This window comes from Perognathus longimembris, chromosome 17 (assembly GCF_023159225.1).
Source record: "Perognathus longimembris pacificus isolate PPM17 chromosome 17, ASM2315922v1, whole genome shotgun sequence".
Taxonomy (NCBI): domain Eukaryota; kingdom Metazoa; phylum Chordata; class Mammalia; order Rodentia; family Heteromyidae; genus Perognathus; species Perognathus longimembris.
The window spans coordinates 16,749,453-16,762,047 of NC_063177.1; the positions used below are offsets into that span (position 1 = coordinate 16,749,453).

The following is a 12,595-nucleotide window of genomic DNA, read 5'->3' on the forward strand; positions in this document are numbered from 1 at the left end:
TCCCTGGCTTCTTGTTTTTTTTTGCTCAAGGCTAGCACTCTGCCACTTGAGCCACAGCACCACTTCTGACCATTTTCTATATATGTGGTACTGGGGAATCGAACCCAGGGCTTCATGTATATGAGGCAAGCGCTCTTGCCACTAGGCCATATTCCCAGCCCTGTCCTATTGATTTTAGATGACTGTAATTTTTTTTACCTCATATATGATATATACACATGCACATCTGAGGGAAGCTGGAAGGAGGGCATAGAATGAGTGGAAAGCGAGTGAAAAGTACAGCAGAGGGGCCCATCAGCCGCCCTGCACATGGATGAAAGTGAACTAAACAACTCAAGGGCAGTGTTGGGAGGGAGGGAATGAGAGAGAAGGAGGGAACAGCTGATACTAAACAAAAGGAAAGAAATGTACATATTGCCTGATATATGTAAAGGTACCCTGCTGTATATCACCTCTAAAACAACAATTTAAAAAAAGCATCAGCCTTACACTACCACTTCCCACCCTATTCACATCCATGCAATTAATTAATCATCAAGTTCAGAATGGCTTCCCCATTGTTCCTTGTGTCTCCTCAATCCCATCCAAGTCTGAGTCACTCTTAGTTCTACCTCAGGTAACATAATGATGCTCATACTATTTGTTTTGTTTTGTGTCAGTCTTGGGTCTTTATCTCAGGTCTTGGGCATTGTCCCTGAGCTTTTGTGCTCAAGGCTTGTGTTCCACCACTTGAGTAACACCTTCACTTCTGGCTTCTTGGTGATTATTTGCCGATAAGAGTTTCTGTGGACTTTCCTGCCTGTTGCTAGCTTTCAACCATAAACCTCAGATCTCCGCTTCCAGAGTATCTAAGATTATAGGCATAAGTCATTGGTGCCTGGCTTCATAAACTACTCTTTAAATGGCAGCTAGTTTGAGATTGTTCAAAAGCAAATCTGGTTAAGTCATTTCCCTCCTTAAAACTAACCAGTAGTTCCTCCTTTTTCTTAAGACAAAAGGTATAATTCACTATATAGCCTGTAGGGTTTTACATGGACTCTCCTCATTTACTCTTCTCAAGGCTTGTGGTTCAAAACCATCCTGGACAGAAAAGACCATGAGACTCTACGATTCAAGTGATAGCCCTCCAGCCTTAAATAGAAAAAGCCAAAGTGAGAGTATGAGGCCCTGAACACCAGAAACTTTATTTATTTATTTATATTTATTTATTTATTTATTTTTTGGCCAGTCCTGGGGCTTGGACTCAGGGCCTGAGCACTGTCCCTGGCTTCTTTTTTTTGCTCAAGGCTAGCACTCTGCCACTTGAGCCACAGCGCCACTTCTGGCCGTTTTCTGTATATGTGGTGCTGGGGAATTGAACCCAGGGCCTCATGTATACGAGGCAAGCACTCTTGCCACTAGGCCATATCCCCATTCCCACCAGAAACTTTAGAGATGGAATCTAGACTAATAGGGTCCTAGGCTCTATTAGAGAGATGAGTGCTAATGGATACAGGACTTCTTTTCCTTCCTTCCTTCCTTCCTTCCTTCCTTCCTTCCTTCCTTCCTTCCTTCCTTCCTTCCTTCCTCCTTTTTTGTCTTGTTTGTTCATTAACTGTCTTTGGAAGGGTAAGGAGAGGCACACAAATGGAGGGACAAAGGGTAAACAAATGCTACCATAGTATTCACTAGACACTATGTTGAAAATGAACTATACAACTTGTGGGTGGGGAAGGGAGGGAAAAATTGGGAAAGATCCAGGGAAGGGGTGACATTACATTGTCCAAAAAGAAATGTACGGGGCTGGGGATATGGCCTAGTGGCAAGAGTGCTTGCCTCGTATACATGAGGCCCTGGGTTCAAACCCTCAGCACCACATATGCAGAAAATGGCCAGAAGTGGCACTGTGGCTCAAGTGGCAGAGGGCTAGCCTTGAGCAAGAAGAAGCCAGGGACAGTGCTCAGGCCCTGAGTCCAAGCCCCAGGACTGGCCAAAAAAAAAAAGAAAAAAAAATGTACTCTATACTTGACCTATGTAACCGTAACCCCTCTGTTCATCACATTTAATAACAATTTTTAAAAGAATGACATCTCACACTAGAAAATATTTTATTTGAGTGACTCATAAAAAGTAATATTAAATAAAATATTTTTAAGTAAAAAAATACCAGGAAATCAAAAATGGTATAATACTATTTTTATGTGTCTGTGACAGAACTGGGGCTTGAACTTAGGGCTTGGGTATTGTCCCTAAGCTTTTTTTGCTCAAGGCTAGCACTCTGCCAAATTGAGCCATAGCACTACTTCTGGCCTTTTCTATATATGGTGGTGCTGAGGAATCGAACCTAGGGCCATATTCCCAGCCCCCCTCATATTTACTTGTAGGTCTTGATTCAATTCTAATTAAAAAAGCATTTTCTTTTTGGTGATATTGGGGTTTGTACTCAGGGCCCTGCACTTGTTGGGCTGAGGCTCTAGCAACTGAACCATGCCTCCAGCCCAGCTGGTTATTTTGGGGATGCCAGACTTCTCTGCCTGGGCTGGCTTCCAATCGTGATCCTCAGGATCTCAGTTTCCTGAGTACCTGAGCCAAAGGAATTGGGCAATTCCCCAAAATTGAGTCAAATTTTGTGTACAGTGTGAGATACCATTGCTAAGCAGAGGAAAGAGAGAGACACCACCAATGAAGTTCCTCAAAGTATCTTTTACTTTCTTAGGCTCTCTGACAAAATCCTCTCTGGTTTCTCAGGCAGAATTTTTTTTTTTCCAAATTTATTTTTGGCAGTGCTGGGAAACAAACCTAGGCCCTTGCACATACTAGGCAAGCATTCTACCACTGAGCCTTCATCTCCCAGCCAAGGTTAAATGCCTTGCTTGTGCACTGCCACCACTCTGCGTGAGGAGCCTACATTTTGGCTTGCTTTCGTCCTCCCCCCCCCCCCCCCCCCCCCGTCCCCCCTTCTGTATTCTCAATCCTTGGTATATAACGGGAACGCAAAATGACAATGGAATGAATGAATGTATGAACAAAGGGTTGATTGGGTTGGAGCTACTACTGCATATCAAGTCTGCATTTATGAGAAGAGACAGAACAGTGTATAATTTTGACAATTAAAATTCTGAAGGCTCCCCTGTCTAGGAGCAATGCGGAAAGCCAATTGGGTCTACTAGAGGCCACAGAAGGAGCCAAGGAATCGCGGGAGGCGGAGCTTGACTCCGACCACACCCCCTTGCGTTCAAATCCTTTCCGCCTATGGACCCGCCCCCTCCGAGAGGTACCCAGTCCTGATTGGTCTTCTCATTTATCCATCTGAGTGCGTGGGCGCCTATTGGCTCAGCTCCTGAACTCCGATTACGCACTTCCTGGTGTTGGGAACGCGGGGCGGACGTAGGCTGCCGCCATTGCGCTACCGGGATAGCGGCTGTCTGTGGTAGTGGCTGTAGTGTGGGTGGCTTTCAAGGCTGGGCTTCAGGAAGCTTAATGGGATCCGCTTGATCGGTCAGAGGGTCTAGGTCAGGTCGGGCTGGATGCACTCTTAGCGAGGTGGGATTCAAGCCGGGGGTTTCTGGACGTGTTCCATCTGTCTGAGCCTTTTTCGGGCCTGGGCCCTGCTGGTTAATTTTTTTTTCTCCGCCGTTCTCTAGATTCTCCGAGCATGGCCGGAGTATTTCCTTACCGAGGGCCGGGTAACCCGGTGCCCGGCCCTCTAGCCCCACTGCCGGACTACATGTCGGAGGAGAAGCTGCAGGAAAAAGGTGAGAAGCGAGTTGGAGCGGCGCGCGGGGGCTCAGATATACTCGACAGACGTCGAGTCGCGCATGCGCGCAAGCAGGTTTCGACTCAAAGTTCATTAGATGTCAGCTCACAAGTTAGCTCCATTTCACTATTTAGTGAAGTTATTTAAAGCTTCTATTTGCAGTCAGTGATTCAATGGGAGAGTTGTATAGTAATAAGGACAACTCTTGCAGTCCAGGTTTAAATTGCAATAAGGAGGTTATCCTAAACCCCTCCATCAGATATTGGTAAAGGCAATGAGGATAAAAGCAAAACGTAAGATGGCAAGATAACTGGTTAGGGAGCACTCCTCCCTCAAATGTCCTGACATGAGCTTACCCAAGGGCAAGAAGTGGGGATAATTAATCTCCAGGTGTGCAGTTCTTTAAATTGAGGTGCCTTTGTAGCCCGAAAATGGCAGCAGTTGCAGGCCAAGCGATATGCAGAAAAGCGCAAGTTTGGGTTTGTGGATGCTCAAAAGGAAGACATGCCCCCAGAACATGTCAGGAAGATTATTCGAGACCATGGAGACATGACCAACAGGAAGTTTCGTCATGACAAAAGAGTCTATTTGGGGTAAGCATCATCCTGGAATAATTTCATCCCGTGTTTTGCCCTGTACCTTTCTCTGTCCTACCATTTTCAGTCTTGGATAGATCATCTGTCATCTGACATCCAGCAGGGTGTGTGTGCATGTGTGTATGTTGTTTGTGTTTGTTTGTACGTATATGTGTATGCTGGTACTGAGGCATAGTTTTTTTCATTCAAGACTAGCACTTTTCTGTTTGAGCCCCACCTCTACTTCCAGCTTTTTGATGGTTAATGAAAATAAAGAGTCTATGGGTTTTGCTCAGGCTGGCTCCAAGCTGTGATACTCAGATCTCAACCTTCTGAGTAGCTAGGATTACAGGTGTGAGCCACCGGCACTGGCTCCACCTTGGTTATAAGAGTAAGAAGAGAATTGTTGAGACTTGGTGATAATTTTCAGAACTCTAGTTTATTGCTTTGTTTTTTTTCTGTGGGTGCTGTTGTAAATGCCTGTATTGGCTGGGAGATAAAAGATGTGCTCCTTGGGACTGGGACTGTGGCTTAGTGGTAGAGTGCTTGCCTAGCATGCATGAAGTCCTGGGTTTGATTCCTCAGTACCACATTCACAGAAACAGCCGGAAGTGGTGCTGTGGCTCAAGTGGTAGAGTGCTGGCCTTCAGCAAAAGAAGCCCAGGGACAGTACCCAGGCCCTGAGTTCAAGCTCCAGGACCAGCATCAAAATTCCTACCTACCTACCTACATATATATATGTATATACACATATACATATACACACACATACACACACACACACACACACAAACATACAAACTATACTTGTATCACTGAATTGTGAGAAGCCCAAAGTAGACAGTGTAGTCTGGATGCCTTTAACTTCTCAGTGACCAGATTCTGAGATTTAAGCTATCCTAAGGTTTGGATACTGTTGTTTTGTTTTCTTGTGACCCTAAGCTGTATGAGTACAAGAAATTTCTTGACACATCTGTTCTTGAGTACACAAAAATGTTATTAGCCCTCGGGGCTGGGAATATGGCCTAGTGGTAAAGTGTTTGCCTCGTATACATGAAGCCCTGGGTTCGATTCCTCAGCACCACATATATAGAAAAAGCCAGAAGTGGCACTGTGGCTCAAGTGGTAGAGTGCTAGCTTTGAGCAAAAAGAAGCCAGGCACAGTGCTCAGGCCCTGACTTCAAGCCCCAGGGCTGGCAAAAAAACAAAACAAAAATGTTATTAGCCCATTAATGGTCAGATTTAAGGCAGCCATGCGAGTTTTGTTTATATCAAAAAATACTTTTGAAATGAACAGTATATTGGTAGTGTGGTGATGCATGCCTGCAATCCCGTGGTCCTCAAAACTTGGGAAGCTGAGGCAGGAGGATTGCATTTGAGACCACCCTGGGCTTCGTAAGTTAGCCCTATGTCAAAACAAATAAATGAAGCCTATGCTAAGGCTAAGCAGGAGGAGTAGTGACCTCCACTTTCCAGGAGTATAGAATACACTAGAATGGGGCTGGGGATATAGCCTAGTGGCAAGAGTGCCTGCCTCGGATACACGAGGCCCTAGGTTCGATTCCCCAGCACCACATATACAGAAAACGGCCAGAAGCGGCACTGTGGCTCAAGTGGCAGAGTGCTAGCCTTGAGCGGGAAGAAGCCAGGGACAGTGCTCAGGCCCTGAGTCCAAGGCCCAGGACTGGCCAAAAAAAAAAAAAAGAATACACTGGAATGATAGATATGAAACAAATGGGTACAAAAAGTGTAGTAAACATTTCACCATTATTTATAGGAAGGTGTGTGATATTGTCTACATGTTGTTTTCAGAGGGGCAACTGTTGTTTTAGTCCCAATATTGTTGGAGACTGATGTTTTAGAGGAAGAGTTTACAAGGTGAAGGTGTTGATAAGGAGACAGGGTTTCTAGTCATAGAGGACCTGATATCATGCTGAGTTGGGGAGTTTAGACTATGAATTCGGATTTTCTATGGAACATGGTACTGTGATAAACACATGGCTTGTTAGCATGGGAAAAGCAGCAGAACCCCTTGTCATTTCTAATTACCTTCTCTCTTCTTAATGTGATAGTGCCCTAAAGTATATGCCTCATGCTGTCCTCAAGCTCCTGGAGAACATGCCTATGCCTTGGGAGCAGATCCGGGATGTGCCTGTGCTGTACCACATCACTGGAGCCATTTCCTTCGTCAATGAGATTCCCTGGGTCATTGAACCAGTCTACATCTCCCAATGGGGGTGAGAAGGGCTAGAATATGGTATATGATGGTGGTAGTGGTAGTTGACAGTTATTGGGTAGAAACTGTTATGTGATATTCTTGCCATCTAGGTCAATGTGGATTATGATGCGTCGAGAAAAAAGAGACAGGAGACATTTCAAGAGGATGCGTTTCCCTCCTTTTGATGATGAGGAACCGCCCCTTGATTATGCCGACAACATCTTAGACGTTGAGCCACTGGAAGCCATTCAACTCGAGCTGGACCCTGAGGAGGATGCCCCTGTGTTGGATTGGTTCTATGACCACCAGCCCTTGAGAGACAGCAGAAAGTGAGCATGGGTGGACTTGTCATGCCTATGAGAGTTCTGGAAACAAGAAATCCTGGAAGAGCAGTAAGGTTATATGGTTTGGCTACTTGATATGAGGCCTCTTTTTTTTCTCTAGGTATGTTAATGGCTCTACTTACCAGCGCTGGCAGTTCACACTGCCTATGATGTCTACTCTCTACCGCCTGGCCAATCAGCTTCTTACAGACTTGGTGGATGACAACTACTTCTATCTGTTTGATCTGAAGGCCTTCTTTACTTCTAAGGCACTCAACATGGCCATTCCTGGAGGACCGAAATTTGAACCTCTTGTTCGAGACATCAATCTACAGTAAGTTGGAAAGATTTAGAGACATGGGCTCTTTGAGTGGAGTAAAGTCTAATTTTGATTCTTAAGATTTTTCCAAACTAGTCTCCTCATCCTTGATTTTGTATCCTAGGGATGAAGACTGGAATGAGTTCAATGATATTAATAAGATAATAATTCGGCAGCCTATTCGAACGGAATACAAGATTGCTTTTCCTTACCTGTACAACAATCTTCCACACCATGTCCATCTTACCTGGTGAGATAATGGGAGCACAGCAATTAGAAAAGAAAAGGCTGCTATTTAGATTGAGGCCAGGGCAGCAAAATTTTTACTAAGTCTTCCTTTCATTTTTAGGTACCACACTCCTAATGTTGTATTCATCAAGACTGAGGATCCTGATTTGCCTGCTTTCTACTTTGATCCTTTGATCAATCCAATCTCCCATAGGCACTCAGTCAAGGTAAGAAGAAATGACATTTTTTGAGTGTGTGATCCTAAGGATCAAAGCCAGGGCCTTGTGTATGCTTAGATAAGCAGTCTTAATAATGGACTACATACATCCTTGCTCTAAAGAGGGAAGATAGCTTGACCTCAGTTGTTCCCAGAGAAATTTCTTAAAGTGTTACTAGGTGACAGTTTGGCTAAAGAGATATATGTTTTCCATTCTGCTAAATTTTCTCTTGAATTATAGGCTTATTTAAGGGTTTAGCATTTAGCTTAATACAGATTATTGATTCTATCTTGGTTTCTGTGATTAGCTATTTGGATTTATCCTTACTCTTCTTGGGCTCTCTCTATAGTATATTGTGATCTGTTACATTTTTTGTTTTTCTTTTCCCTCCCAATTGTCAGTATTGGGGATTAAAGCCAGGGAATTATGCTTAGCAAGCACACTGCCACTCAACTCATACCACAGTTGTCTTGCTTATACATTGTTTTCAGATGGGGTCTCCTACTTGGCCACTACAGCCTTGAATAGAGCAGCAGGGATTATAGTTATACTCTGTAACACGTAGCCCACCTCATTGTTTTGAATTTTTATTGAGATGTAACTAATAGGGTTTGTGAAGTGGTTTTAGTGGTTTCTTTCTTTTTTCTTTTGCTGGTCCTGGGGCTTGAACTCTGGACACGGTCCCTGAGCCTCTTTGTGCTCAAGGCTAGTGATCTACCACTTGAGCCATAGCACCACTTCTGTCTTTTTCTGAGTAGTTTACTGGAGATAAGTCTCTCATAGACTTCATTGACTAAGATGGCTTCAAACTGTGATCCTCAGATCTCAGCCTCCTGAGTAGCTAGGATTACAGGCATGAACCACAGGCTCCTGTCTAGTGGTTTCTAATATAGTCTTAAAGTTTTACAATTGTCACCAGGCAATTTTAAGGTTTTTAATCATACCAAAAGGAACTGAGCAGTTCTTTTCTCTGACCTTGTAGAGATTCTCTTGTTAGGCATTCTAATTTCCATGGCAGATGTAGCCACTGTACTTCACTCTAGAGAATTTCCCTCTCATTTCAAGTCTTTGTGTAGCTCAGTAGGAGTTGAACCCTGCTTGGGTTCCTTTTTCAGAGCCAGGAACCACTGCCAGATGATGATGAGGAGTTCGAGCTCCCAGAGTTTGTAGAGCCCTTCCTGAAGGACACACCCCTCTACACAGACAATACAGCCAATGGCATTGCCCTGCTTTGGGCTCCTCGGCCCTTCAACCTACGTTCTGGTCGTACCCGCCGGGCCCTGGATATACCGCTTGTCAAGAACTGGTAAGCTTTCTACCTAGGGGAATGGCAGCAGATGTGTAGAATATAAGACTTGATCTAGTTGAGCGTGAAAGTTTTTCCAGCCCGTGTAGGAAAGATGGACAAAGCTCTAATGGGCATGTTTTTCCTAGGTATCGGGAGCATTGTCCTGCTGGACAGCCTGTGAAAGTGCGAGTCTCCTATCAGAAGTTGCTTAAGTACTATGTGCTGAATGCCTTGAAGCATCGGCCCCCTAAGGCCCAAAAGAAGAGGTAAGACACCAGAGGGCCCCAGCTTCAACTTGCAGTCTAAAGATAATCAGTATGTATATGCTTCTGATCATAAAAAATATTTATTGAAATGAACTCCAGGAAATATAAACAAGATTTTTTTCTTTGCTGTTGTTTTTGTTTTCTCTTCATTTTGTCTTACTTGTTCATTTATCTGTCTTTGGGAGAGTTAAGGGAGTTACACAGAAATGCAGGGACAAAGTGTGAGCAAATGCAACACTATACAACTTGTGGGTGGGGACAGGAGGGAAAAACTGGGAGACAGGGTAACATTGTTCAAAAAGAAATAGTATGGGGGCTGGGGATATGGCCTAGTGGCAAGAGTGCTTGCCTCGCATACATGAAGCCCTGGGTTCAATTCCCCAGCACCACATATACAGAAAATGGCCAGAAGTGGTGCTGTGGCTCAAGTGGCAGAGTGCTAGCCTTGAGCAACAAAGAAGCCAGGGACAGTGTTCAGACCCTGAGCCCAAGCCCCAGGACTGGCAAAAAAAGAAATAGTAGTTTTTACCTGACTTAGGTAATTTTTACCCCTTCTTACATCACCTTTATAATAATAGTAAAAATAAAAAAAGATTATCAGTATGCTAATTTTCACTTTTTATTATCACCCAGGTATCTGTTCCGCTCCTTCAAAGCTACCAAATTCTTTCAGTCCACAAAGCTGGACTGGGTGGAAGTGGGCCTACAAGTTTGTCGCCAGGGATACAACATGCTTAACCTTCTCATTCATCGTAAAAATCTCAACTACCTGCACCTGGACTATAACTTCAACCTCAAGCCTGTTAAGACACTCACCACCAAGGTGTCTGCATTGGGCCCTAGGATTCTCCTTGGTTTAGTGATGGACGATTATTGTTGTCATTGGAATTATTAATTATTTATATTCTTTCTGTTTTGATCAGGAAAGAAAGAAATCTCGTTTTGGGAATGCGTTTCATCTTTGCCGGGAAGTACTGCGATTAACTAAGCTGGTTGTGGACAGTCATGTGCAGTATCGCTTGGGCAATGTGGATGCATTCCAGGTGAGGCCAAGTATCCCTGATCCAGGTTGGGGGAAGTTGGGTGGAGTCTGTAATGGCTATGGAGCTGGCTCAGGCTCAAAGTCTGATGGGCAATTATGTTGCAGCTGGCAGATGGACTGCAATATATATTTGCCCACGTGGGGCAGCTGACTGGCATGTATCGATATAAATACAAGTTGATGCGACAAATCCGCATGTGCAAGGACCTGAAGCATCTTATTTATTACCGCTTCAACACGGTGAGGCTCTCTTAAATTTATTTTATTCTGTGTTATTTCTGAAGTCCTTCTGAAGGAAATACTTTTGTATGTGTGTGTGTGTTAGTTGTAGAGCTTGAATTCAGGGCTTGGGTACTGTCCCTGAGCTCTTTTGCTAAAGGCTAGCATTCTACTACTTTGAGCCACAGCTCTATTTCCTGTTTTCTGGTGGTTAATTGGAGATTAGAGTCTCATGAACTTTCTAGTCTGTGCTGGCTTTGAACCTTGATCCTTAGATCTCAGCCTCCTAGTAGCTAGGATTATAGATAAGAGCCACCAGCAGCCAGCTAAGAATTTTTTTTAGTCAGTCCTGGGGCTTAAACTCGGTGCCTAGGCACTGTCCCTGAGCTTCTTTTGCTTAAGGCTAGTAGTCTACCACTTGATCCATAGCACTACTTCTGGCTTTTTCTGTATATGTGGTACCAAGGAATCGAACCCAGGGCTTCATGCATGTTAGGCAAGCACTCTACCACTATGCCACATTCCTAGTCCTAGAAAATACTTCTTTAGGGGAGCCCTACTAGGGTCCTGAAATCTGTACTTCTTCCTCCTTGCTAGGCTGGTACTTCATCATGTGAGCCATACCTCCAGCACTCCTTTTTCATTTCTAGCAACTAATTGGGGCTCTCTCTAGGTATTTAGTTGAAGAAAGGCTATATGTGTGCTCTTATTGCTCTCACTTTATAAATTTTACATGCCCCCCAACCTATCATAAATCAGAGTGGAGTATTTCTGGTTTTGGATTCTGCCTTATTATTTATTTATTTGTCAGTGGTGCATGCAGTCTGAACTCTGGGCCTGGGCTCTGTCCCTGAGCTCTTCACCTCAAGGCTAACGCTCTACCACTTGAGGCCTAGCACCACTTCTGGCCTTTTCTGTTTATGTGGTACTGAGGAGTAGAACCCAGGGCTTCATGCATGCTCCACTAGCTACTACTAAGCCAAATTCCCAGCCCTTAAACTTTTTTTTTTGGCTAGTCCCAGCTTGAACTCAGGGCCTGAGCACTGCTGTCACTGGCTTCTTTTTGCTCAAGGCTAGCACTCTACCTCTTGAACCACAGCACCACTTCTGACCTTTTCTGTTTATGTGTTGCTGAGGAAACAAACCCAGGGCTTTGTGTGTGCCACATTCCCCGCCCCCCTGCCCCCCTTTTTTTAAGTGAAAGAAAATTTGCTTTTTAGTGGTAGTGCTAGGGATTGAACCCATGGCCTTGAGAATGCTAGGCAAGCTGTCATTGAATATATCCCCAGCCTTCTGCCCACTTTACTTGTGATTCCTTAAAAAATTGCTAATTCATGTTACTGATTTCTGCTTGGGATTGTAGGGCCCCGTAGGGAAGGGCCCTGGCTGCGGCTTCTGGGCTGCTGGCTGGCGTGTCTGGCTGTTTTTCATGCGTGGCATTACTCCTTTGCTGGAAAGATGGTTGGGCAACCTCCTGGCCCGGCAGTTTGAAGGTGAGTAATCCTCTTTGTCTGACTTTTTGTTTATATAAGTTTAGCAAGGCATTGTTTCACTGTAACAGGAGAAAGTAGAGACAAACAGAAAAAGAAACATTTCCTGCTCTGCTTGTAGGATGGATATGGGAGTTAAAGACTCCTGCCCAGCATCTCATTGCTACTTGAAGAGTAGATGATGTGTGTTTCTTATCTGTCTCCTGCCTTTGTATGAACCCTGCTGGAGTGCTTCTGAGACCCATTTTCAAATGAATGATCTCTACTAGTCTGTTTCTTTTTCTCTGGAATTTTGAGGCTACCCTGCATTTTCAGGAATAGAATTTCCTCACAAGCATAATTATGCATATCTTAGATAGCTTGTCCTTTTGCATATGGTAGGTATAGCCATGCTTTGTTACTGTTCATTGATTTCATCACCTTGGGCCGTCCCTTACTTCTAGGTCGACATTCAAAGGGGGTTGCAAAGACAGTGACCAAGCAGCGAGTAGAGTCCCATTTTGACCTTGAACTTCGGGCAGCTGTGATGCATGATATTCTGGACATGATGCCTGAGGGCATCAAACAGAACAAGGCCCGTACAATTCTGCAGCACCTCAGTGAAGCCTGGCGCTGCTGGAAGGCAAATATTCCCTGGAAGGTAGGCTTGTCCCCATCTCAAAGGAGTCAAGAC

General features: G+C 44.4%; 1 protein-coding gene across 1 annotated transcript in view; it reads left to right on the forward strand.

Annotated features, from left to right (window-relative positions):
* Positions 1-3,361: 3,361 nt before the first annotated feature.
* Prpf8 (pre-mRNA processing factor 8) overlaps positions 3,362-12,595 on the forward strand; it is a 29,823-nt gene continuing 20,589 nt past the window's right edge. Inside the window, 14 exon segments of the mRNA XM_048365224.1 lie at positions 3,362-3,734; positions 4,161-4,329; positions 6,384-6,548; positions 6,640-6,858; positions 6,974-7,186; positions 7,296-7,421; positions 7,521-7,626; positions 8,733-8,923; positions 9,052-9,171; positions 9,805-9,994; positions 10,095-10,214; positions 10,319-10,453; positions 11,796-11,925; positions 12,366-12,562. Of these exon segments, the coding sequence (XP_048221181.1) occupies positions 3,635-3,734; positions 4,161-4,329; positions 6,384-6,548; positions 6,640-6,858; positions 6,974-7,186; positions 7,296-7,421; positions 7,521-7,626; positions 8,733-8,923; positions 9,052-9,171; positions 9,805-9,994; positions 10,095-10,214; positions 10,319-10,453; positions 11,796-11,925; positions 12,366-12,562 (2,181 nt within the window). The 5' untranslated portion in view covers positions 3,362-3,634.